Consider the following 26,646-nt stretch of genomic DNA (forward strand, 5'->3'; position numbering starts at 1 on the left):
TCTGTCTATCTGTCTGTCTATCTGTCTGTCTATCTGTCTGTCTATCTATTTTAATACAGATCAGCCTCCCACCACCCATCCCCTGGATATGGATTACAACCAGCCTGTTTCTACATGAGTAATAAAGGTCTCAGGAATAACATAATGTAACTTTACACCTTCTAGGCAGGTATAGACTTGCAGTTTTCTGTGTAAAATCTTACATGTTTTAGGACATTTTGACAGTTCTGAATGAGGCATTCTTCTTGAAGTCCTCCAAGTCATTTGGATTTTATATCTTTGGCTAATGTTTCTGCATTTCTCTGTGTCTTTGTGAGACTAGGAAGGCTAGCTGAGGTTGGTTGCAGGATGTAAATATGAAAAATTAGACTTTTAAGAAGATTTCTTCAGTTTCCACATGAAAGAATAACACTTAACTTTTTCAATACCATTTTTCAGTGAGTATAGCCAGGAACCTTATAAATATATCTACTACTGAAAAATGTGGGATGAAGTGCAAAGTCATTCACTTTAAGTAGGTCAAAAAACTGACCTACTGGCCTCAAGTGCAAAAGGCCCCTGTGTATCTGCAATGATAGAAATATCCTTTAAGTACCTTAAAGGAGACTTTAAGTACCTTAAAGGAGGCTGTAGCAAGGTGGGTATTGGTCTATTCTCCCACATGCCTGGTGACAGGACAAGGGGGAGTGGGCTAAAGTTGCACCAGGGGAGGTTTAGTTTAGATATTAGGAAGAACTTTACCAAAAGGGTTGTTAGGCATTGGAATAGGCTGCCCGAGGAAGTGGTTGAGTCACCATCCCTGGAGGTCTTTAAAAGATGTAGAGCTTAGTGATATGGTTTAGTGAAGGACTTGTTAATATTAGGTCAGAGGTTGGACTAGGTGATCTTGGAGGTCTCTTCCAACCTAAATGATTCTGTGATTCTGTGATCTGAAATGGAAGAGGTGAAAGAAGCATCTGACTGCCTTGGCAAAAGGCAGTCATAGATCCTGGTCCAAGGAAGAGCGTACAGTCAGTACAACCTGTTCCTCCCATGTGCTGAAAAGGAGGATCAGCTCCCTGAAATGCAGAGGAAAGAGTTGTTTCTCTTGTTGAGAAAAGCATAGCTCATTAGTGATCTGAGAACTCATACCATATGAGGCACCAGAAATTCATAACAAATCAGTGCAATTCAACACCTCACTCAGTGTGGGTTGGTGAACAAAACTACCAATAAGCCAATTGTAGCAGCATAGTCAATACAAATAAATAGTATTGAACTACTGATCTAACAGTTGTGAACACCTCAGTTATTCTTTGTCTAGAGACAGATAGCCAAAGTTTTTTATAGTCATGTAGTTAAAAAAAAATATAATAAATCTATAAAGACAATCACACATGACTGGGAGAGACTATTACCCATCCTGTTACCATTAAAATGAACAGGAACTCAGTGCCCTGTTTGAATATCTTTGCCAAAAGGCCAAGAAGTGTTAAAGGAAAGGGTTACGAGCTCCCAGGCCTGGAGCACTTTCCATTCAGGACATGTTTTTTCCCTTCAGCTTTAGATGGAGAAGTTACTTATTTTTCAGATTCTTGTCTGTGTGCATCTATGTTGCCATGACTGTTAACTGCCTCACATATTTCATACCAGTAGTAGTTCCACCCACAGTGGTGTGTGAAGTGATTCATCTATACATCTTGCATATATGTTAAAGTTTGTCTAAGAGTTTAATGATACTTTGGAGTTAAAAAGGCACTGTATAAATGAAAGTAACTGTATTAATGAAAGTTAAAATGCTTATTTAACTTAGTTGTTTTATTCTCAGTGGAGAAAAACAGAGTCAAACAATGAAACCCCTTTTAATAGTGTCCTTTCAGAGTCAAAAATGTGGTGGTTGTGTCAATGCATTCTCCCTTTTTTTTTTTTTTTTTTTTTTTTTTTTTTTTAACAGGCTTGAGGCTTTTGTCTCCCTCTTCCTCTCCCTTTCCTTTTCCCTTTTCCTTTCCTTTTCTCTTTTAATGTCCATGCCTTAGAAACTGTAGCATCTTGGGTACTATCACAGTATATGAAGTATATCTTGTAGTATCTGTAGTACATCTTGTTGTTCAAGTTAAAGATCTCATAAAGCCAGATACAAATGAATGGACAACCAGCAATCCACTCTGAAATGGATCCATATCATATCATATATCCATATCATATATGGAACCATATCCATATCAGCATATGGAATGAGTTTGACAGATGATAGAGGACATGATCTGTCTCTAACTTCATTTCAGTATCTACAACAGCAATCAAATGCTGCAGACTAATGAGGCTTCTGTGGACCACCTCAAGCTCCATGCTGAGCTCTCTAGGGTGGCCTAGAGATCAAAACGTTCATTAAGAGCAAAGAAAAAAATATTATTCAAACATTTGTTATTATCCATCAGAAAAGAGATCAGATTTAGCATTAAGCCAAGCTAATGAAAGAAAATTAGTCCCAGAGGAAGAATAGTGAAAGAGAAGGGAAGTATGTGAATGTTCTGAATCTTGGTGCCCTGGTAAATGACATACTGAGCTACAAAAATGAGACACTAAACTCTGTCCCTGCTGTGCCAAAAATATTGAGGAAGTTTGCTGTTGAGGAAGGAAAGAAATGTTTTCTCCCTACTTTTCTGCTCTGCAGCTGTGTTTCCATTGTTTGCCCTGTGTGGTGTGAGCACATCTGCAACATCACAGTCAGCCTGAAAAGGCATCTTTTCCTCCCTTTATGGAAGGCAAAAGACACTGTGAAGCTTCACTCAGCCTTAGTGGGGATTTCCAGATGTTCCAGCAATAAAAACAAATAAAATGCTTTTTTTTTTTTTTTTTTTTTTTTTTTGGTAGTGAGAAATAAAGTCTATGAACATTTGTCCTGGTTTCCTAGGTAATATAATCATGGAAGGTCATTCAGTAATTTCTGAACTAAGCCTATAGCTACTTCAGATATTTTCAGTGACACCACACGACAGTATATGTTCAGTCAGTTATAAATAATAGTTTCAGTGCCTGGGATTAGGGAATTCACAAGGATGTTTTGAAATATCTGGTTTTCAGTCAGCTACCTGATTATATTCTCAGGAGTATTTTGTGTGATCCTACAGTCTTTCAGATAACTTGGGATTTATTTATGGGAAAATAAGGTAATCTTGGTTTATTGGCTATACTTTTAAACAGTTTGTTGTTTTCCTTTTTCTAAAAGGAAATACTACTTGGCACTTCTGAAATTCTATATTAGTTCATTTTGGATTGACATTGAGACAGCAATATTTCCATTACTTATTAATATTGATAGATTTGTTCCTCTTTGTGTCATCTTTCTGTAACAGTCACTGCCAGCACAGTGTAACTATAGGTAAGTGCGCATTATTTAGTTGAAACAAAACAACAGAAAGACTGAACTTACAAAAACTGTAAGATTTTTTTAAAATAAAGACCATAACATCAGTTGGTCAGTATTTAGACTCATCCAATTTCATATAAATAAGATTTCTGTTGCTATGTCAGACTAATAAATACCACATACACATAAATTATAAAACCAAGGTTGTTATTTTATATTCTCCCTGCTTGTTCAATTCAGAAAGAAAAACAACAACAACAAATAACATGCAGTGGCAAAGCATTTAATCTAATGGTATGATCAGCTGATGCATTTTCTTTTTTAATTCTTTTTACTTTTCTTTTGATTCAGAAACTGATTTTGATTTAACTACATTAAAACAACCAGAAAACATATCTTTTCTTCTCTATGGTTACAGTAAAAACACCACACATTCTATATGGCACTGTATTCTGCTGTAGGACAAGTTATAGCTGTGACAAAACCATACAATTGCAGATAGAATTCTTTTAAGAGTATTGACAGAGAGAGAGAAAGAAGGTAAAGGGGAACTATATTATACAGCCTCAATGTATTACAAATAATGCATTTCTGGTATTATAAATAAGAAGTTAGGAAGCATTAGGGAACACTGGACAATAGGGAAGTAAATAAAATAAAATAAAATGGATTGTTTCAACACTTTTTTTTTTTTTAATAATTGCATTATATCTTTAATGTCTTCATCTTCTGTTAGACTTTTTTAATTTAGTGTTTATTTTTTTTTGTAACTATTAAAGGATGATAGTCTAGACCTAGAGTATTTAAAGAACAAACAAACAAACAAAAACTCTTAAGGTTATTATTTAAAATGTGCTGATAAGAGAGAAGACAATTTGTTTCGTGACAGTACAAATTCAAAGGCTTCTCTTTTTGATGCGTATGAGTATATAGATGTTCTCACTGGAAAGAGAATTAGCAGTTAGATAAAATATGCAAATAAGCTATTATCAGCTAAAGTCAGTGTTATTGAAAATTATATTTTAATTCTACTCTCCTTAACAAGGTCATTTATATTTTCAGAAAATAAATTATTTTATGAAGAATACTCATTTATATCCAATAATGGAAAAAGTTGCAAAGCAAGTTTTTCTATGCTTGGGGATATGTTTGGATACCAATGTTTTTCCACAGTTTGTGTGACCTTAATTATAAACTGGTGGTTTAAAGAAATTCTAAAATCATTGTGAATAGCTTTCTATATACCATGCAGTTCATCCTGCCATCTTCACAGGATGAAAGATAGTTCTTTTTTCTGATACTGAAGACCTCTGAAAATTAACCAGATTACACCTTCACAAGTGAAGAAACTGTGATGGCATTTTCAGACTAATTACAAATTTTTATTTTTATTTTTCCCATGGGAGTTAAGGTGAAATAGAAAATGTTAAAAATGGAGAAAAATATGGAAATGCATTGAGGCTTCAAGGGAAGGAAGGGGTAAAAGAGGCGATGCATCAAGGCTTCTAGTTCCAGAAATCTGAATCCTAGTATGTCTTTGCTGATAAACATCTGAATCCTGTTTGGTTCCCTCTGATAGAAAAGTTTGAAAAGAACACATGGTAGTTCTCTGTAGCAGAAAACTTTTCTTGTCACATGCTATTATGTAGTGTTATAGCACTATGCATTAAAGTGATATTAGATGAGCTCATTAGGACTGCATTCAGCTTCCAGAACCTGCATTGCAGAAGCAGCTGAATGCCTCAAAGTACAAGCATTTTGTCTGAGTGAATTGTACGGGATTTTGCTGGGAATAGCATAAAGTCAGAAATAAAAGCATTAAGTCATCAGTAAAACCTTCATTAACAAATATTCTCTCCTGTAATACTATGCATAGGCTAGGGATACCTAATTCATTAATTCAGAAGGGTTTTCTTTCGTTCCGCTTATGGGATGCTGTTTGATCTCTCCAGCATGGTAATCAGAGAGAAGTGCTCAGATTTCTTCCCACATATGCTCATCACCATCAGTTCAATTTTTATGCACCCTGGTGACAATATAATCTTTAGTGGGATTCTCATTAACACAAAATCTTTCTTGCATGCATATTAGATTTTCCATGAGCTGGACATAGTGTCTATCATCCCATCTAAATTGAGAATGAATTTGAATATTGCAGGAATTCAGTTTTGTTGGCAAGTGTAGCCATCACTGCTTTTTGAATTTGAAAAAAATCACATTGTGCACTTGCAATGTCTGGACTGACATGGGCTTCTCAATGTTAAAATAAAGTAGTGCATATTTGTCTCATAGGAAATGTAATTAAAAGACAGATAAGCACAATTTATCTACCTCCAAGATTTCTGCTTTTAGAGTAGAAGTACTTAAGTACTTAGGAAGTACGTAAGAAGTTTTAAAGTACTTAAGCTATTTGTGTCATAATGTCATGAAGGAGGATTTTCATAGAGTTTTGTTATTTAAATTCATCATCTTATGCATATACATATTCATCATGCATATACTTTTCATGGATTCCAGGCAACAAACTATTTTCACACACGTACACACACACTGCCAACAACAACAAAATAAACAAAACAAAACCATTGATGGCAGCAAGCCTTTATTTCAGTATCAGATCCTGTAACAGCTGCTAATCACTTTTGAAGCTCATCTCTGTTTTTATAAATTAATGAACAGTGTCTCTCCAGTAGCTAGTTTTCATCCATTTGTGGAAGGTATTAAATGTAACTGCAGCTCAGAAGGCAAGTACAAGAATTCTTTCCCCTTTTCTGTGCCTGTAATTACACAGTGTTACTTTCCAGTGCTTATCATGAAAAGCTTTATTGCTGGCCATGCAAGCTCTTTGGACACTTATTGCCATTAAATAATTTTTAGAGAGCTTTTCTATCCTTTTGCTCTCTGTCTGCATAAACTGTAAATATCCTTAGCAGAACTGAAGCATTCTAGATCACGTGTTTTACTTAAGCATTTATTTTTTTACAGCAGCTGGTCTGCTTTTACAACATACTTTTATACCTTCATCTTGCAGGTACCTAGTTTCACAGACAATTCCAAGGGTTTTGCTTAACCGTTCTTCGTTGCAAATAATCATTCTTTTTCATGTACTCATCTGGAAAGAATTTCTTGCTGTCTAACCATTTTTCCATGGATACAATTTCAGATCATAAGCTAATGTTGCAAAATTTCTTGTAGACAGACAGATTTGATAATCTGAAACACACCAAGGAGGACCATGTTCCAGGTGTACCCACTGAATTCTTTTAATTTATCCTGTTATTTTTCTATATTTTTTTTCTAAAAGTCTGTCTGAAAAAAAGCCTGTGTGTGTGTGTGAGAGGGGAGTTCTTCGTTTTTGTTTTGTTTTGTTAGTTTGCTGTTATATTTTTTTCATAGCCCCATAATAACTCAAGAGAGAAAAGCAGATAAAACTGTTATCCTACCATGTGTAGGAAGCAAGGTACAAGTTTTATACTGGAGTCTAGCTTACTTAATATCAAAGGTGTCTTAGGAGGCTGGATTGAAAGTTCCTACAGTAGTCCCTTCCCTTCATCTTTTTCAAAGGGTAAGTGAAAGCAAACTTAAAAACTGTCCAGTTAAATATTAAATCAGATCACTCAGACAATGTCTCATATCATAGAATCATAGAATACTTTAGGCTGGAAAAAACCTTCAAGGTCATCTGGTTCAATCATCACCCTACTACCAATGTCACTCACTAAACCATGTCCCTATGTGCCAGGTCCTACCTTTCCTTGAAAACCTCCAGGGATGGTGATGCTACCACTTCCATGGGCAACCTGTTCCAATGCCTGACTACTGTTTCTGAGAAGAAATGTCTCCTCATTTCTAATCTAAACCTCCCCTGGCACCACTTGAGGCCGTTCCCTCTAGTCCTGTCGCTAGCTGCCTGTGAGAAGAAGACAACCCCCAGCTCCCCACCCCTTCCCTTCAGGTAGTTTGAGAGAGGAATAAGGTCTCTCCTGAGCTCCCTCTTCTCTAGACTAAACAACCCTCTCCTCACAGGACTTGTGTCCCAGGCCCCTCACCAGCTTCATAGCCCTTTTCTGGACATGCTCCAGGGCCTTGATGTGCTTCTCATAGTGAGGGGCCCAAAACTGAACACAGTACTCGAGATGCGGCTTCACCAGAGCAGAGTATCGGGGGACAATCACTTCCCTGGTCCTGCTGGCTACACTGTTCCTCATACAGACCAGCATGGCGTTGGCCTTCTTGCCCCCCTAGGCACACTGCCAGCTCATGTTCAGGTGAGCATTGACCATCACCCCCAGGTCCTTTTCCTCTGCACAGCTTGGAGCCAGTCTTCCTCCAAGCCTGTAGCAATGCATGGGGCTTTGTGGCCACAGTGCAGGACGCAACACTTAGCTGTGTTGAACCTCATCCCATTGGCCTCTGACCATCCACCTAACCTGTCCAGATCCCTCTGCAGGGCCTTCCTCTTCTCTGGCAGATTGACACTTCCCCCCAACATGGTGTCACCTGCAAACTTACTGAGGGTGCACTCAATTCCTTTTGCACTCTATCTCCTTCCTTGGTGGCTTTTACAAATTGGATTGACAAAGCCATGAACACCCTGGTCTGTCCTCAGAGCTGCGCCTACTTTGAGATTGGACTACAGACATCATCCCCCCTAAAATGTGATCATATGAGCCTACTGACACAATCAGCATTTGTGCACACATTTATATATATATAACATGCAGTATCTTGTCAGGAAAAACAAACAAAAAACACCATAAATGCTCTGGAAGAGAGTTTAACGCTTTATGTGTGAAGAGTGAAGTCTGAATATTTTCACATTTAGATACTATTACAATTTTTTATATTTGTTGTAGCAATGTGCTTATTTTTGCCAGTTTTTCTAGCGTGCAAATCAGGAAGTTAATTTTTTTCTCCAAAAAAATGACCTATATTTTTTTTTTCTCCAGTCTTTCATCATGGATAATCCAGCATGCTAGTCTCACATTTGCAGAAAGAGGGAAGCCTCTCTGATTCACTTATCTGTAATGAATTTAGCATTAAGCTTTTATGACAAAAATGTTACTTGGTATGTAGTTTGTTGTGGACTTCATTTTAGGTTCTCACACTCAAAACTGTGCCCAAGTTTCACAAAATCCTCCCAATGGAAAATTTTACATTACACAGATAAATGAAAACCAACTTGATGTCAGACACCAAGCCTGACGATTATAGTAATCTACCTTATCTGCAGATATATTTATAAATGACTGCAAAGGCAGCATTCCCATGTACCACGCTTGTATTTGTTTAGAGGCTTTGCCATTGGCAGATGCCTTGAAGTACCCCAGTTACTTGGAACGTAGTCTCTGAAGCTGAGGTAAATTAGTCAGGGTTTCTTCTTTCATAGTTTGTCCACCCATGACTGATCATTTCAAGGTAGGATTCAGAACTGAAGTAAAAAATAGCTTTTGCTTAACAAGTTTAAGAAGTTTTGTACTATGGTTGTCAATTATGTATATATACATACATATATAATAGAATTGCTTTTTGAAAATATACTTGTATTTTGTGCTTAATTTCTTGGACTTATCCTTTTGCATCTATTTTTCTGAGTACCTCGTTTCAAGGTTCTCTCAACTCCCAGATCATGAATGGTCATTAAGTATCTGAGCACCTGGCAGCCATGGGGTTCTGCAGTGCCTTGCTGCTAGGATTGCTTTTGCCTCCTGGTTTGAAATGTGTATCTTTTAGCATCAATAAGCATATATGTCATTTATCTGCATGACATCCAAAATAAATTTGCCTTCTGAGAAACATACTCATCTCTATTTGCGGCTGTGACACTCCCATTTCAGGATTATCATCAGAAGGAGACAAATCTCTGGGAAAACAAAAACAAAAACAAAACAACAACAACAACGAAAAAACAAACAAACAAACAAAAAACTTTTTTCTCAATGGTTTCTACCACCTTCAATGCTAAAAGCACACCCAATGTGTAGTTTAAAGTCATAAATCAAGTTCTTCCAGATGATGATTTTCTTCTCAGCACTTAGTTAAACTACTATGTTTTTGTGTTTGAACATGTCTACTTTTCACAGCCAGAAATGAATTAAAGTTTGAAAGGGTCTGAACTTGGGAAAAGTGATGTATTTGTCAGGTTGGGATACGACTGAAACAGAATTGCTATTATGGTCTCAAGTTTCTGTTATTTGGCTTTCATTATGGAAGAAAAATTTCAGCAAACACACAGGTCTTACAATACAGTCAAGTTTACATGGTGAGAATGTATATTGTGATTACATTTCATAAATAACATAGTATTTTATCCTTTTTTGATTAAGTGCAATAGCATAAAGTGTACCAATGATCACTCAGAAATAGATAAGCTTGCAACTGTCAGGCTAAAAAGCCAGTTGAGAGCCAGTTGAGTATAGAGATTAGTTGTAGACACTTCGTATGTATCTCACCATTTCACATAAAAAGGCACATATATACCATCCAAAACTGTACAAAATCAGGAATCTAGAAAAAATTAGAAAGACTCAAATGTCCAAAACTCTCTCTTTAAGATCTCCTGTACACTCTTTTAAAGCAGAATGCATTTCATTAACGTATTCGTTCTGGAAAAAAAATGCCATTTGAATGGTTTCAAAGTTGAATAATTACGTAGTTTTTATTTAAAAAAAATCATTTAAAAATGCATTTTTTTTTTAATTCTCTAATGGGATAGGCAACCAAATGTTATAATAATTAGTTTACAAAAAAAAAAAAAAAAAACAAATTTTACAATGTAATATATAATATACATCAAGCTTTGGAATAGATTAAATAAAGACAATGAAGGACAAATAAAAGACAGATAAATCCAAGGTAATGTTTCTGCAGGATCTGGATCACTGCCTTCAGTGCATCTGTCTGAAGAAGTTCAGCCCACCATCAAAGAACAATAGTCAGTTCAATTTCACAAAACAGCTGATGGAGCTTTAATGAGAAATTTTATTTTCCCTATTTGCCACTTGTCAAAATTAAAACAACTCTATTGATCAACTGTCCTTTCAACTCAAATATCCACACAAATATTGCTACTATCTTTCTACTTTTGATGATGAGCTGAGAAATCAATTTTTTTCAGGGCTGCTTTAGTGATATTGGTCACAAAAGTGACTATGATTTAAATAATCAAGGCTAACTGGATTGTCATCTAGACTTCCAAAAACATGCTTTTCAAAACATGAAACACAACAGTTTGTGTGTATTGAATTTACATGGCAAGGTTTTGGTAGCAGGGGGCGCTGGAGGGGTGTCCTCTGTGAGCAGAGCCCAGCGGCTGCCTCATGTCAGACCAGAGCCAGCTCCAGCCAGCTCCAGAAGGGACCCACCGCTGGCCAGAGCTGAGCCATGAGTGTTCCTGGTTGGGCATCAGAGGGAGCAGTTAAAAAAGAAAAAAAAAAGAAAAAAAAAAAAAAAGGAAAAAAAAAAGGAAAAAAAAAAGGAAAAAAAAATGAAAAAAAAAAAGGAAAAGAAAAAAAAAACTGCTGCGCAACAGCAGCTGGGAGAGATGAGTGAGAACCAGCCTTGCAGACACCAAGGTCAGTGGTCAGTGCAGCAGGAGGGCAAGAGGGCAGGAGGTGCTCCAGGCACGCAGCAGCAGTTCTCCTGTGGCTTGTGGAAAGGCCCCTGGTGGAACAGGCTGTCCCCCTGCAGCCCATGGGTCACATGGCGGAGCAGATCTCCATGCTGCAGCCCGTGGAGGAGGCCCCAGTGGAGCAGGTGGATGTGGCCTGGAGGAGACTGCGGTCCATAGAGAGCTCCCTGTGGGAAGCCCACACAGGATCAATTTGGGGAGGATGACATCCCATGGGAGGAAACCCACACTGGAGCAGGGGCAGAGAGTGACCAAGAAGGAGCGGCGGAGATGAAGTGCTATGGACTGACCTCAGTCCCCATTCCCACTTCCCCTGTGTCGCTCAGGGGGAGGACGTAGAAGAGGGTGGATGGGGTGAGAAGATGTTTGTAGTTGGTTTTCAGTTTCTCATTGTTCTAGTCTGCTAGTTATAGGTAGTATAGGGATATCTCCCTACACTGAGTCTGTTTTGCCCAAGGCATGACTGTTGTCCTTAAGTCAACCTTGAGCCCTTTTTCATCACGTTTTCTCCCCTTCTTCCTTTGAGGAGGGGAAGTGAGAGAGTGGTTGTGTTAGAGTTTAGCTGTCCGTGAGGGTGAAACCACCACGAAGTGTAATATATGTAAATTGCTGTTGAATAGTAAAGCTGACTAGGTTTTCATATAATAAAAAGATGTCAAATACAGGTAAAATGTTTAAGTTATGAAAGCTGAAGCAGCAACTGTGGAGAGGTTGGCTTGCAATTGCAAAACTTGGGAGACTGGCCTTGCAATTTTTAGCTGATCTCTGCTTCTTAATGTTCTGCTAGTTGTCACAACAGATGTGTTCGCTATCATCTCTGGCTCTGATGTAGCATGTAAATACTGTTTTATTACCTCTGAAATACAAAAAACAAAACTTGTATCCATATTTTACCAAAGCAGCAGTGGCTTATTCAGGATTTTCCCTTCAATCTTATATATTTTCTAGTATCTGAGGGTTTAATGTAATAAGTTTGAGAATCTGTTATTATAAACATAACAAATTACCTACAGGATAATGGATGGAAAGAGCTGAATTACTAGCACATAAACCTGTACTATTCATTCACAGTTAGCAATAACAGAAGAATGTCAAGGCAGATTTATTACTTGCCAGTATATCTATTCCTGTACATGATTTTTTAAAATTATAGTACATAGAAAAAGTTAATTCAGTTTATTAAAATGAGAAAACTAATTTCTGTTTTCTATTTTGTAACTACAAAAGTTTCTCATTTTCTCATATATTTATGAATAAGCATAACATTCATCGAAGTGTAAAGAACGTTAGACATATAGCTTATTTTAAATCTCTTATTTCACCAACAGAATATATACTATGTGTTAGAGTGCAAGAAGCTGGAGCTTTAGAAAGTCTACTATTTAAAGAAATAATCTTTTATAAATATCCCAAATCTTTATATGGGCAAAATATATTAAATCAATTTAGACATTAAAATAGTACATATAATACTTAAACGTAAAACTTACTGGGTTTATTTCCTGTTTAAGCCATGCGTCTTCAGTTTATCAGAGAATGTGTCCTTGAGATAAATTTCTGAATCTCTGTCTCTGTTCTGCTCTGAACTCTCCCCAGAAGTATGAAAAATATTAGTGGGGTTGAAGTATCATACTTAAGTAACCGTATTTAAAAGGGAACAAGGTATCAAAGGAAAAAAAAAAGAAAAAAAAGAAAAAAAAAAAAAAGAAAAAAGCTTTTATTCTAACTGTCCTACTGTTAGCAGTTTTTTTTTTTTTTTTTTTTTTTTTTTTTTCTGGCTATGGAAACATCAACTAGAAATTAGTGATCTGCAGCACGTATCATGAAAAAATTAGTAAGACTTGGGATTGTCCCTCTTGAGTGGTTACAAATCATTAGGGGACCATCACCTCATTTTTCCTTGGTAGAATTTGGTCCTGACTCATCATTCTGTTACTGGCTTTCACAAGGTGTACATACAGGTAGAGTAGCTGTAGTACGTATAGCATACTTTCAAATGGAAGTGAAAAACCACAAGCTGAGGAGACATAGATATCTGAAGTAAAATAGTGTAGAGCAAATGATCAGAAGTTGCAGCAAGAGGGATTTTAGCTGGGCATAGAAGAAAAAAATCACAAAGAGTAGTTAAGCAAGAGAATATGTTGTCCACAAACTGAAAGTACAAGCATCTCCCTCCTTGGAGATATTCAAAATTCAACTGGACAAAATATTCAAGATTCAACTGAAAATGTCCCAAGCAGCCTAAGATTATGGGATCTACTTTCAGCAGGAGGTTGGACTAAATGGTCTAGGTTGGACTAGGTCTGAGTCCAAGAAGCCAAATAATAACATAGACCAAAAAATAACTTAAGCCTCTTCTTTCAAAATAAAAAAATAAAACACACAGAGTATTATAAATATTTTTTCTTTCATGGTCATTCTTGATTCAGATCTGGAGAAGGAAAAGACATGCAATAAAATATTTCTAAAACTCCTACAATCCCTTTTTTAGCAGACTATCCCAAAATATTTTATAAAAATGTTTTGGAAATGGGTTTCTCCTTCCATAATGTGTTTTCATTCCCTGACACATTATTTTATTGATTTCAAGCCTTCCTGTAATTTGAAGGATTTTTTATTTTTAAGTGGACAAATACAAAATCTCACTCCAAACAGCAATTTTATTTTCCTTGGGAAAGAGAAATCTAATTGGCAGTTAGATCAGTTTCCAAAGTCTAAAGTAAAGACAGGCCAGTTAAGGCTTATCTTCTAAGAGAGTACGCAGCTGTGATTTATTGTCCAGAGTTAAATCTCAGTCCAGACTTAGGTAATATTTTGCCACTTCAAGAATTTGCAGATTTACTTCAGTGTTGGTACTTCTTAAAGAATCTTTCTGCTGAGCCAAGGACATAAATCAGACTTTAAATTGAAAGCATTCACAGGGCTACCTGTGCTCCTAAAAAGATTTATTAACTTTTAGCACCACCAGATAGTTAGCCAAACTGCTTTGGCAGAGTTACTTGAAGAAATGCAGCTCTGATATTCAGCTTGCATGGAAGAAAAATAATGAAAAGTTTGATAACTCCAGGTAGGCTAATTGAACTTAACAGATGAATCAAGACCTTAACAAGTGATCAGAAGGATGTGTTAGCTCATACCTAAAGGGAATGTAATTTAAAAATATGCTACAAGTGACAGTCCTTGTGGTATCTGTCCCTTTGTGGCTAGAGGGAGATAAGGGTGATTTCCTGAAAGATACATCATTTTAGCAGAGCAGAAGCTGTGAATTTGAAGCCAGCAGGTAGCTTCTCTTGAATCCATTTGCACACACACATATGTATATCTTATTTGCTATTACATGTTTCCTTTAGTTTAACCTTTTAAAATATCATTTGTCCTACACCAAAAAGTGCTGGTGATAAGGTTTTTAAGGGATATTCAACGCTCAGAGAAAAAATATTCTTCAGAGAGAAGTAAGAGTTCATATAGAAAAAATAGTTCATATAGAGAAATAGTTCATATGGAGAGGTATGAAGAAAAGGGGAAGAAAATCCTGTGGCTGCTAACCATGGAATAAACATGGTTATTGTTTATGGAAACAATATGGAAACAGGGAAACAGGGAAAACAGTTTGATTGATCCATAGTATTTCTTATTTGACAAAACTAAGTTTCTGACTGAAGTACAGAGGGTGCAACTCAGACCTGCTTCACATATTTTGAGAAGGAGCATTTATCCATATCTGTAGGAAAATAGATGTGCTAAAATGATATTTTAGCTGGTGTCAAATGGGTTGGCCAGCATGTTTCTCTAGTTTTCAGTGCAAGCAACTCACAGACTGTTACCAGTCCTAACCAATGCCATTTCTAAATTTTGAAATTCATCTTTTCATTGAGACAAAGCTCCTGCATCTCAGTGTGAAGCCAGACCACTTATTTGCATACCTTTTGTCCTGAAGCAAGACATCAAAAATAAAACTGGATTCATATCCTGGTTTTTGTAGCTGCACCGCATTGCTTGAGTCATATATTTATCTGCTGCAGTTTTTGCATGGCATTCCTATTTTATTTGCATGGCATTGCTATCAGCATTTGCATCACTGTAGAACCAACACTTGCTACAACAGAACAAACACAATCTTGAGAGTGCTTAATACCTGGAATGGTAACAGGGAAAAGGAAGTCAGAAAAAGACATATTTATCACTCCTGTTTCTTAGATGGTTGCAATGAAGCACAGAGATATTTATTAAAGGTCATGTAAAATCTACCTGGGGGGCTAAAAATCTCAACACCTGTAGGCTATATGCTGAATTTAACACCTTAGCAACAGGACTTCTTTTCTGTGGTTCAACAAAAACAAAACAAAACAAAACAAAACAACAAACAACAACAACAAAAAAACCTTTAAACCACTGATACAAAGTGCTGGACAGGGGAACGTGTGAACATCTCTAAGTGTTATGTATATTTTTGTTATAAAGGGTGCACTATAGCTTGCATGTAATACTCTGTTTTAAACATGTTCATTTGAAGAGTACATAAACATCCTACTATATTTCTGAAATGCTCTACAGTTTTACAAGCCATAAAATTAGTTTTATTTCAAGGACAGTTTTGCATCATTGCTTGCTAGGAATACTTACTTGAATATCTGGCCACTGTTTTATCTCATCGGATATTTGGGAAAAAAGAAATAGAATAGCAGGAAATATATATATATATTATATGTAGTAATGCTAACCAAGCTTTATCTCAGTGAGAATAGCCAATTAAAACTCAGATACTATAAGCTGCACTCAACCAGTTCACTACCAACACAAGAGGTTAAGAAATATCTCCTTGTCATAATATGAATTCAAAAGAAAAAAAAAAAAAAAGAGAAAAAATAACAACAAAATAAGGAATTCAAGCTTTCAGGTAACTCACAAGAAAGTGGTAGGACTTCATACAAATCAGCAATTAAAGTAAAGATAAAAAGAGAGAAATCACTCTATTTTGTGTCATTTCTGTTTCACCAGATATGTCAGCTTCCAAGGATAATGAGGGATAGATGTGCTCTCCTAATAGTCATGGAAGATACACCTGAAAAAGCAAGCAGGAAATGAGTCATGAGACTTTGTCAGATAGCTGGAGCCTAAAGCATGAATCTGCAAGGTCATAAAATAATTTGGGAAAATTGTTTATAAACAACCCTTCAGGACACAATTTATCTTTAAAATGAAAACACCGATGGAACTGATTTCTAGAACACTAATGATACTCTCAAAAATAACATGGAAAGGTTGTAAATTTCACGGAAAACTTCCTAAAATGAATAGATATAATTATTTTCATTTCAGCAGCTCTTTTAGTTTAAGATTAGACCATTAAGAAAAGGAAAAAAAAAAAAAAAAGGCAAGATAGAATCATAGAACCATTGAATCATTAAGGTTGGAAAAGACCTTCAAGATCATCAGGTCCAACCATCACCTTGGTACCAATGTCACCCACTAAACCATGTCCCTAAGCACCACGTCTAACCTCTCCTTAAACACCCCAGGGACGGTGACTCCACCACTTCCCAGGGCAACCTGTTCCAATGCCTGACTGCTCTTCTGAGAACTGTCTCCTCATTTCCAAACTGAACCTCCCCTGGCACAACTTGAGGTCCTTCTCTCTAGTCACTAGTTACCTGTGAGAAGAAGACAACCCCCAGCTCCCCACCCCTTCCCTTCAGGTAGCTGTAGAGAGCAATAAGGTCTCCCTGAGCCTCCTCTACTCCAGACTAAACAACCCCAGTTCCCTCAGCCAATCCTCACAGGACTTGTGTTCTAGGCCCTTAATGAGCTTTGTAGCCCTTCTCTGGACATGCTCCAGGGCCTCAATGTGCTTCTTGTAGTGAGGGGACCAAAACTGAACAAAAAAAGCCTGGGTCAGTTTTAGCTTGTGATACAGACAACGTGTTTTCTCTGTACCGTCCAATAAATTCAAAGTTCTGTTTGCTGTTATTTGCTAATATAGCAAATAACTATATATGTAATGGTTATCTCTTCTAACAGGAGGCACTACTTTCAAATATCTATGGTATTTAAACCAAGACTCTACAAAAACACGTAGTATAGGTGTTACATCTTTGAATGTGAGTTGAGAAAAGCACTAGGAAGAATTATCTATGGTCTTTCTGTATGACAAGACAAAGTAATAGAATAAGAATAGCACCTCAACACAGAGACCCTGATGCAAACAGCAGATAAATTTCTATGGATCCAAGCATACATAATTTAAGGCAACAGAATAGGCAGAATAATTTTTTTTCTTTATTTGAGACTCTCCAGGAGCAATCTAAATAATAGGTTCAGTGAAACTAGGACTATCCCTTACACGTCTAGAATCTGCTCTCCTACTCTCTGCTCAAGCCTGTGCCCCTCACATGAGAGAATTGAACTAAACACCCCTGTTAACAGGTAGGCAGGAACTGCTGGTGCATGAAGGGAATATGGCCCTTTACGGCAGCTGTTGCCCTTTCCCTTTTGCCCTTCTCTTTCATCACTGCAGTACAGAACCTGTATGCTGAGTATCTGTTCCTTTTACACCTGCAGCATCTGTTGCCCAAATAAGTAATTATTTGTTTATTTTTTACTGGTAAGCCAGGCTGGTAGGCCAAAGCATTATCATTTGCAACAGTCTCTGAAGGCCCTAAATGCATAGGTTCTTCTAGTCTTAATAGGACATTATCACATGAATGGGAGTGCCCAAGAATACAGCTTTTGCTATGAACAGGAAGAAAAAAATTATACCCAAATGACATAAGACTTGAAATGGAAGTAAATTTGCCTTACTGTGGCATGGAACAGAAGCAGAAGCAAATCAACAGAATTGATTCTTCTTAGAACTTGTATATATGAATTATAGACAATTGTCCCAAGCTTTTCCACTTGTAAAATTCTTTTCATTTTTTCATAAATCTAAGATAATGTAGGTATCAAAAGATTTCTAATTTCTGTAAAATAATAAAATATTAATAAAATAATACAAATTTTAAAATAGCAAATAGTAATATTGCTTAAAGTGACTGAAATTCCTTATAAGCTGAAGTACAGCACAATTTCACATTAAGAGGAAAAAAATGTTAATAGACACTGATACTTTCAATGGTCAAACAGCAATAGAAAAATTGCCCCTTCTTGAAATGCATATCCCCAATTAGATATTTTAGGAAGCCCACCTAATTTGGACTCAGGTGTGAAATATATGTACCAGCATTTGTTTCTACAGAAAACATGGACACACTTTAAATGGGATCTTGTTTACATAAAACTTCAGCAGAAGTCAGGAAGGTCAATACATACATTTGTGAGGGAAAACTATCCTGGTTTAGACTGAAAGTAAGTTGAAGTGATTAGTAAATAGGTCACTGATTGGAAACCTTTTTTTTTTTTTTTTTTTTTTTTTTTTTTTTTTTTTCCCAAGAGCAAGCTTATTAGAATCTATAAAGATTCCAAAGTTGCTTTTATTACACTCATTTGTAATTCTTTCCATGTGGATATGATCAATTTACTTTAGAATGTATTCCTCAGTATTTTAGGATTACCTTTAATGTACTGTGACCTTAAGTCTGGCCACATATAGTTAATACATTACATTGCTGTAAGTTGTTGGGCCAACTGCTGAAGTAATACTGCCAGTTTTTATTGCCATTGACATCCTTTTGACTGGGAAGGAAACACTGATTAAATACTCTGCTGAAATATTTGGAATCAATTTGGTTATCGGAAGTGATTAGTACTGAGGTGCTTGTAATCTGTTCATAAATCCTACATTTTGGTGGAAAGCAGATGAGTGTGGCTCTTCAGTCTGGGAATGCTTGTAAAAGAACTCCTAGATGCTCTGGCCAGTGGTGAGTCCCTTTGCAGCTGACTGGAGCTAGCTCTGATCTGACATGGTGCAGCTGCTGTGCAGTGCTCACAGAGGACAACCCTGCAGCTGCCCCACTACCAAAGCCTTGCCACATAAGCTTCATACACAGTGTGACTATTTTACATTCCTGTTTAGTTTCTAAAAGTGAGAGCTGAACCACAAATACTTTTGAAAAGCAACAATAATAATAATCATAAATCCTGTAAAGCCAGCAGTGTTTTCAAAGGTAGCAAATCTTTCTCCATTAAAACATGTCAAGTGTTATCGCAAATATATTTCTGAGTTTGCCACTTTCCATTCATGTTCTAGTGTCACTGAATTAACCTTCTATACACAGTATCACCATAAATCAAACAGCTCTTTAGCTCTTGAAGGTGAAACTCAAGAATTACTACTAGTTTGAATGAAGTTTTTTTTTTTTTTTTTTTTTCTTTTATTTTCAGGGAAGGAAAAAGGACATAAATATCAAACTTGGGCACAGTTGTCAACCATGTCATTGCTGTTGTGGAAACCAAGTGCTTGGTCATGGCAGAAAATAATTTGCTCCTTCATTGGTGTTTAGGACTGAATTCATGCTCACCAATACTTAGAATTAGCCTAACTTGATTTTTCATCTTTGTCTTGTGCCTAAAGGTGAAATTAGTCCCTGCACTTCTGTTGTACTTTGCAGCATTCCCTCTGAAGCTACTGTCCATTACATCAACTGCCTTAAGAAATCACCATCTAAATCTCTTACTAATTTAAAATGAAATGTTCTATTTATGATAGAAATTCAAACTGTGCCCATTACCACAGTATCTCTTGGTCTTTGATGTAGTCATCCTCATGCTACTTTGGCAAATAGGGTATTATTAGGAAAGCCTTATAAAGGGATTTGCAGTGGTTGACTGGCAGTACTATACCTGATATAAATGAAATGGTCTGTTGCTAAAATTAGCCAGGGAAAACAACAACAGCAACAAAAAGAAAATAATTTCATCCCATGGGGTAATTTAAGGAATATAAAGGACTTAATTCTCAAGAAAGTTTAAGAAACAGATTAGTTGCTTAATTTTTATTTTAATTTTATTTATATTTATTTTTATTTCTATCAGAAACTATATAAGTTACTGTCAGAACTCTGTCAGAACTGGCAGCTTTAGACTTGTATCAGTTTGTTTTCTGTCATTTTTTTTTCATTCCTATTTCCCTTCTACCCTGTAATAGGAGCTTTAACACAAGCTGTTACTGGGGAAATTAGCGTAGAACCACAAGAACAGAACCACACAACTTGTGGTGTCAGAAGATCTAAAATGTATCTGTTAAATGGGATTAGAAAAGCATGTGGATAGTAATTTCTGTTTTCAAATTTTGACCCTTTGACACTCACTCATTTCACACTCTTGCTTTCCAAGGTCACAGCCCATCCAGTCCAGTTCAGATGTTCACTTTGTACCCAAGGAACTGTACAGTTACTCCCACCTCCGCCCGGGTGCTGCCTGGTGGTCAAGCCTCTAGCCGTAGTGGTGTCACCTTGGGTTGCAACTTCAACACAGTGTTGGATGTCCCTGTAAGGAGTTCCCCACAGGTAGTCTATTGTTTTCACTATTTACTGCTCTTTAAATTAGATTGTTACCATAAGTCATCAATGGCCTTGCTGAGTACATACTCCTGGGCCAATATCTGATTTCCTCCTTATCTAAAGCCATAGAGTGACCTAAATATCTCACTACTAGAACACAAAGGTTTTATGCAAAAATAAAGAAGTCTGTAGCAACACAGTTAGAAGGACTTAGGATACCATAAGCTAAGCTTTGCTAAACTGAAGCATTCTGTCATCACACTATGCAATAAATACAGAAGTTGCTGCATATGACTGTAATTTTTCAGTAACATGGCATATGCTATTAATCTTGTGCTATTAGCAATTTCAATGTTTTTAAACTTAGTCTTGTGCAATATTTTAGAGTCATCATGCACATGATTAAGGAATCAAGTAGATAGATATGTCATTCTATAATTAGGTGTACTAGTACATTATGTTAATATTTGGGAGCACTAACTAGATATCAGTACAAACACATAATACTGATGACTTGCAGTCCACACTGAGATCAGTCCAAATTGGTTTAGCAGTTCACCAATGGTATTTTCATTCTTTTCTCTCTCAAGGATTTTGATTTCTTGATTTAATCTGTTAGTACATTTTCCAGTGTCCCTGCATTTGCAACGACACGAAGAATGCCTTGAAGTTTGCATACCATTTGTTCTTCCTGAATACAGGTATTTATTATGTTTCACATAACATGAATCATGAAAAATTTCTGCAGTCATCCAAAATGGTAGATAACCTTTTTGTGAGATACATAGCTCAAGAGTGAAATTTTAACTGTCTTAGATACAGAAAAGGAGCCGATTCTAAGCATTTTTTGCTCTTGTCATTTCAAGCTAAATGTGATTGTCATTTTGGGTCACTAAATCCTGAAAAGCAGGCTGAATAAATGTTTTCTAAAGCTATATCAAAATTATCATTATTAATCTATGTCTAATTAATCTATTACCTAATACTATATACTAGGCTGTATGCTATTGTGCTTACTAGGGAGAAGAAAAGCCAGACAGAAAACTCTGGCAGGATCATGGAAGGAGAGACGAGATTCACAGTAACAACAGGTGTATTGGTAATAACGAGGTAACAACCAGACTATTCATAGGATGCATATATTAATAATTGTAATATATATAGGTTAATAATTTTCAATTTCTTCAATTTCTTTTAGTACTTACTACATAGCTTTCTGAAACATAATAGATTTTGAAGGCTCACGCACAGCCAGTGAAATAAAGAACAGATTATAAAGTATATTTATATAAATTGACAGCTAAAAGAAAATTTCTGCCTATGTAAAATGGGAACATACAACTAATGATGTAATATAAGTACTGTCATTCACAGAAGATATACTGAGGTATCCAGTGATATGACTTCTATTCAAATCAGCTGTGTCAGCTCAAGCATCTCTAGCTTGGTACTGGAACTTTTTCATGGTCAGTTTGAGCTTAATGCCTTGATTTTTCCCCTCAGGGGAGAGAATTAGCAGCTATTTGTGTGACAGGTAAAATACATGGACTCATCAAGCCAAGTAAATAAGTCTGGCCCTTCTTTATTGCAACTGTGGTATCTCTTAAGGGTACCCCAGACAAAATGCCATCTTCAAAAGGACATTCCAATGCACAATCTGGTTGTTGATGTACTATGATTTGATGTTATCAGCATTGCATCAAAACAGTATTGAAAGTTCTCAGGAGTACTGTTACATCTCCTGGTGTATACAGGTCTTTGAATTTCGGACTGCTTTCAAAGAGATGTGTAGCAAACTGGTGGCCATATTGACTGCTATAGCTAAGGAAAATGCTTGTAGGACTTTGAATCAGAAATGGAGGGATTATGGGTTTCCATGCCCTGTGATGACAAGGGATGACAAGCACAATAGCAACAACAGATTTTCTTTCCCTGCATTTTGTCATCCCTGAATTCCTGCAGTGAATTATCAGCACTTGTCATATCATTTTCTTGACCTGGGCACCTCCATTCCAATACTTGATCGATCTCCAAATACATACAATTTATCTTGTGAAACTGAAGGCTTGTGAAACTTTCGTTAAAAAAATAAATAAATAAAATAAAATAAAATAAAATAAAATAAAATAAAATAAAATAAAATAAATCCAACAGTTTATATTACTGAGATTCTCAACTCTCTGGTAAAGGCTGGGCACAAGAAAGGAAAGAATCCAATTTTAATACTCAAGTTGGCTGAAGTATGATCTGCATTCCTGAGCAATTGTATAACTGAGTATTGGCTTGCAGTCCAAATAAAAATCTATAACACTAATAGGAAAGGTCTATACTCACCTTTGTGCATATCACAGGAATATTGCATGGGAGCCCAAGCTCCAACTCATCCTGAAGTATGGGTCTGAGCCAGGGCCAGGGTATAGTATCTTCTATAGTTCCTTTCTCAGTACCCCTAGTCACAGTGTCTGCAGTCAACTGAGGGGCTATAAACAGTGGCTTCTTGCCAGGTTATGCCGTCTAAGGAAACAGTTTTTTTTTTCAGCTGACTTTCTTCTGCTTCCTGCTGTAATTGTGTAAAGGATCCAAAATGTTCTGCTTTTAATATTATGATTCACTGAAAGAGACAAAAAAACTTCACAGCAGTCCCTCCTACCACCCATTTCCATCATCATACACACACTACCACCCATCAACAACCAAAATCATTTTGTTATTATTATTTTCAAATTTAATGGAAACCTTATTGTTAATCTACTTTAGACAAAAAGCTGTTTTTCACTGACACAGACAGGAGCAGAACTAGCCTGTAATGTTTACAGAACAATCTGGCATGTAGAAATGTTACCACTAAAATTTTTGCTATGTGGAACACACAAATCAAAACTGCAGACTGCCAAAAGATAACAAATACCCTTAACAGTTTCAAGGTAGTTTTTGCAAATCTACACTTTTTCTTATAGGACTAAAGAATACATTGAAATGAAATACAGTATTGAAGCATTAGTTTCTTAGAATTGAAAACTGAAAGCGTATTTTTACTATTGTCATAAAATATTTCTACTCTTCTGCACAGTGCAATATTATTGAATATGCACTTTCAAAATTTGAATGTCATGAATGCAGACTGAGCTAATGCTTTTGGCATGTTAAATGTGCTTTAGCCCATTTAATACTGGTTAGCGTGGGTACATGTCTGAGGAGATAAAAAACTAGTTCAAGATGCAAGCAGCAAGTATTTCTCTAAAGAAGAATTTCATAAGTTCAGAGACTTGTCCAGCTGGCTCAGCCGAGAATATCTTTCAGCTCTTGATCACCGTGTACCATGTTTTATTCAAGTCACACTTCCACAGAACTTTCACAGTTTTCCCTTTTTCTGAGATAATTTACTTTCTGTTTGATCTCGAGTAACTGTCCAGAGCTGGTTTTGTTCATCTGTGAAACAGAAGGTATTACATCAGTGCTGTAAGTGCTTATGGAATGCAAACACTGTGGAAATACCATCAAAAACTATACATGCATGGGAGTATTGTTGCTTTAATTTTGAGCTGCTGAAGCAACCTGTATGAGCTTTTGAGGTTTTTATAGCAAGGGTAAGTTCTGCTTACTTCATAGAAAATTCCCATATGCATACAAATAAGACAGTGCTAACCTATACTGCAGAAAATAAGTCATTATTTTATAGTTATGTTAATTTAATGTGATAAGAGATGAGTGGAAAGACAGATTTTTTATTATGTCAAATTTCTTCTATTTTTTCCCTTTTGTCTCTACTGGTCTTGTTCATTTCTGCTTCCACCACCTTCATTCATTATACTTACATTTCAGCTTATTTTATTTCTCAGTAGAAAAAAAATATTCCTCTACTCATGCTTTTCTTTCTAAATTTCATTTGCTTTGGGAATTGTCACTAGAGTCTTCATCCTCAGTCATTCCCAATAGATCGTGAGTTTCTTTGGATTACATTTTTTTTTTTTTTTTTTTTTAAGAACAGAAAATGTGGGATTATACTCACAAAAATGGTCCTGATGAGGGGAGGCTGCTGAGTTTCCTGGTTTTCATTAGGAAGAGAAACTGTAATCCTGGATTTTTAACACAGAGGAATATATGTTTGAGATTGTTGTACATAATCCATTTCCAAAAAAAAGAAAATGAGTCCCCATTGATTTTGAAGAGTCAGCTATAAACTGAAATTCTAAAGGAAAAAAAGACTATGTATAACTAAAGCAAAAGAATTTCATATTAAAAGAATTTTCAGTGATGCAATTTTAATACATTATATTTTTGCATGCAGAAAAGAAGTCCTATTCATTTCACCATAATTTTAGAATTTTTAACAAGATACTTCATTGAAAAAGTCTTGGAACAAGATTATTCATAAGTAGTATTTCTTTGGACATACTTAAATGGTCTTCAATTATAAGATAGATAATTCCTCTTTAATACTGTATAGTGAATTCATTTCCAGGAATGCAAATAAATGTGCATTCAGGCAAGCTATGTATGACCGTATGCAGCATATTAGGAACAAGCATTTCCATAAGAAACCTTTCAGAAAAGCAGATCTTATACACCACAAATTGTCTTGTCTCAAGGGCAGTACTAGATGACAGCTTGGAAGTAAAATTAGAATCTTACAATAGCTGAATAGGTTTTGAGTGGCAGAGTATCTTCTGTTCTGCTGCATTAGACATGCAAAATAACTGCCAGATAAGAGACCGCAAGACCTATGGCAGTTAGCCATTGAGAACTATATAGTTTGGTGTCCCATGGAAAGCTGTTGAGGACGTGAGGGGTGGACAAGAGTTAGAGAGAAGTATCCCTGCAGTCAGGCTTCCACTTAACACATTTAAAATTTGTCTTGGAGCTAGTTGTGTTCCCTGTACTATCCTCTTGGACCAAAGGACTGTTTTAGTTCTGTTTTTAAAGAACACTGCAATTGGAATCTTATCCTACAACTGAAATTTGCAGACATTGTTCTGATAATGGCACTTCTAGAGAATTTAGTAGCACTATACTAATAGCAAATTTTGATTTATACATAAATAAGGGATCAGCAGCTTTACATTAATTAGTATCCAATTTATTCTCTGTACTTTTGGGAAATTAATGGTTGCAAGGAGAGAACTTTACTCTTCAGTCACTCTAGAGCTTTCTTCTGATGGTCTGAGAAGAAAAACAACTTTCACCTTTGTACACTTACATACAAATCTCAGCCACAGTAAGGTCTTGCTTAGTATAAGAATCAGAATTTTTCATGGTGGATTTTCGCTATATTTGGGGTCTTTCACCAAGTTCATTCCTATACTTAAATTCTAGAAAACACTGCTCAAAGGGAACAGTTTCAGTTGAAATCTTTAATTCCCAAATAATTTATAATATATTTGAATCTAACATGTATCTCATTCATGTCATGCCTTATGTTTTGATGTGGATTTGACTAACCAGAGTGAGTGCAGGCAAATTTACACACACACTGTAATAAGGTTTCCTACCCTTTCAGGAGCTTTGAAAAAATCTAGGCTACTTATCCCATATTTATTCATTGATCCTTTCATCCTTGAAGCAAGACATACTATATTTCATATCTTCAGCCACAAGGACCTCCAACCTCACTGAGGAATTTTCTAAACCACTGACTCTAATTTCCATATTCTGGGGAGAACAGAAGAATGCATTAGATTAATATCTGAACTTAGTAAAGCATTTTATACCATAGCTTACAAGAATTATTCATGAAAATAATCTATCTTGGCTTGGCTATGACCCTTTGGAGGAATTTATACTTTAAAATGCTTAAATGTAAATGTCTGTGAGGATGTAGTTCATCAAGGGGACAATCAGGTCAACCCCAGACCTCAGAATGAAAATAAAATTAATGTCACTTATGTAGTCCCTTATCCTACTCAAGAGATCAAGCACGTAATTTTAGAGGCAGTATAGTGTTTGAAAAGTGCGGTATTATAAGTTCTTAGATTTTGGCTGACATTCTGATTTTTAATAGTAACAGTTTTAGGTTTACTTGCATATAGATACAAGCTTGCACATTTTCCTCAGGAGAACTCTGGATGCATTTCATCAATTAAAAGAATATTTTATAAACTATTAACAATGCTCTGCCAACAATTGGTAGCACTCATTCAATTCCCAGAATAAAATTAAAACTGCCACAGTGCAACTAGTGAAAAGCAAATGCCATCCATATCTATGTCATCCATAAAACTTTTTTCCTCCAT

At 36.1% G+C, this 26,646-nt stretch overlaps 1 protein-coding gene and 1 long non-coding RNA gene across 7 annotated transcripts in view; both read left to right on the forward strand.

Annotated features, from left to right (window-relative positions):
- The window catches only part of BRINP3 (BMP/retinoic acid inducible neural specific 3), a 223,072-nt gene that overhangs the window by 55,672 nt on the left and 140,754 nt on the right, over window positions 1–26,646 (forward strand). For 5 of the 6 annotated variants that reach the window (XM_035333109.1, XM_035333110.1, XM_035333112.1 and 2 more), the window contains one exon: window positions 21,437–21,526. The exons of the other annotated variant lie outside the window; for it this stretch is intronic. In XM_035333109.1, coding sequence (XP_035189000.1) covers window positions 21,437–21,526 — 90 coding nt within the window. The remainder of the gene's footprint in view (window positions 1–21,436; window positions 21,527–26,646) is intronic. 6 annotated transcript variants of the gene reach the window in all.
- LOC118170674 lies at window positions 7,223–18,119 on the forward strand. Its single transcript, XR_004752836.1, has 3 exons — window positions 7,223–7,307; window positions 14,100–14,104; window positions 18,108–18,119. It is a non-coding gene; the product is annotated as an uncharacterized LOC118170674 (long non-coding RNA).

This window comes from Oxyura jamaicensis, chromosome 8 (assembly GCF_011077185.1).
Source record: "Oxyura jamaicensis isolate SHBP4307 breed ruddy duck chromosome 8, BPBGC_Ojam_1.0, whole genome shotgun sequence".
Lineage (NCBI taxonomy): Eukaryota > Metazoa > Chordata > Aves > Anseriformes > Anatidae > Oxyura > Oxyura jamaicensis.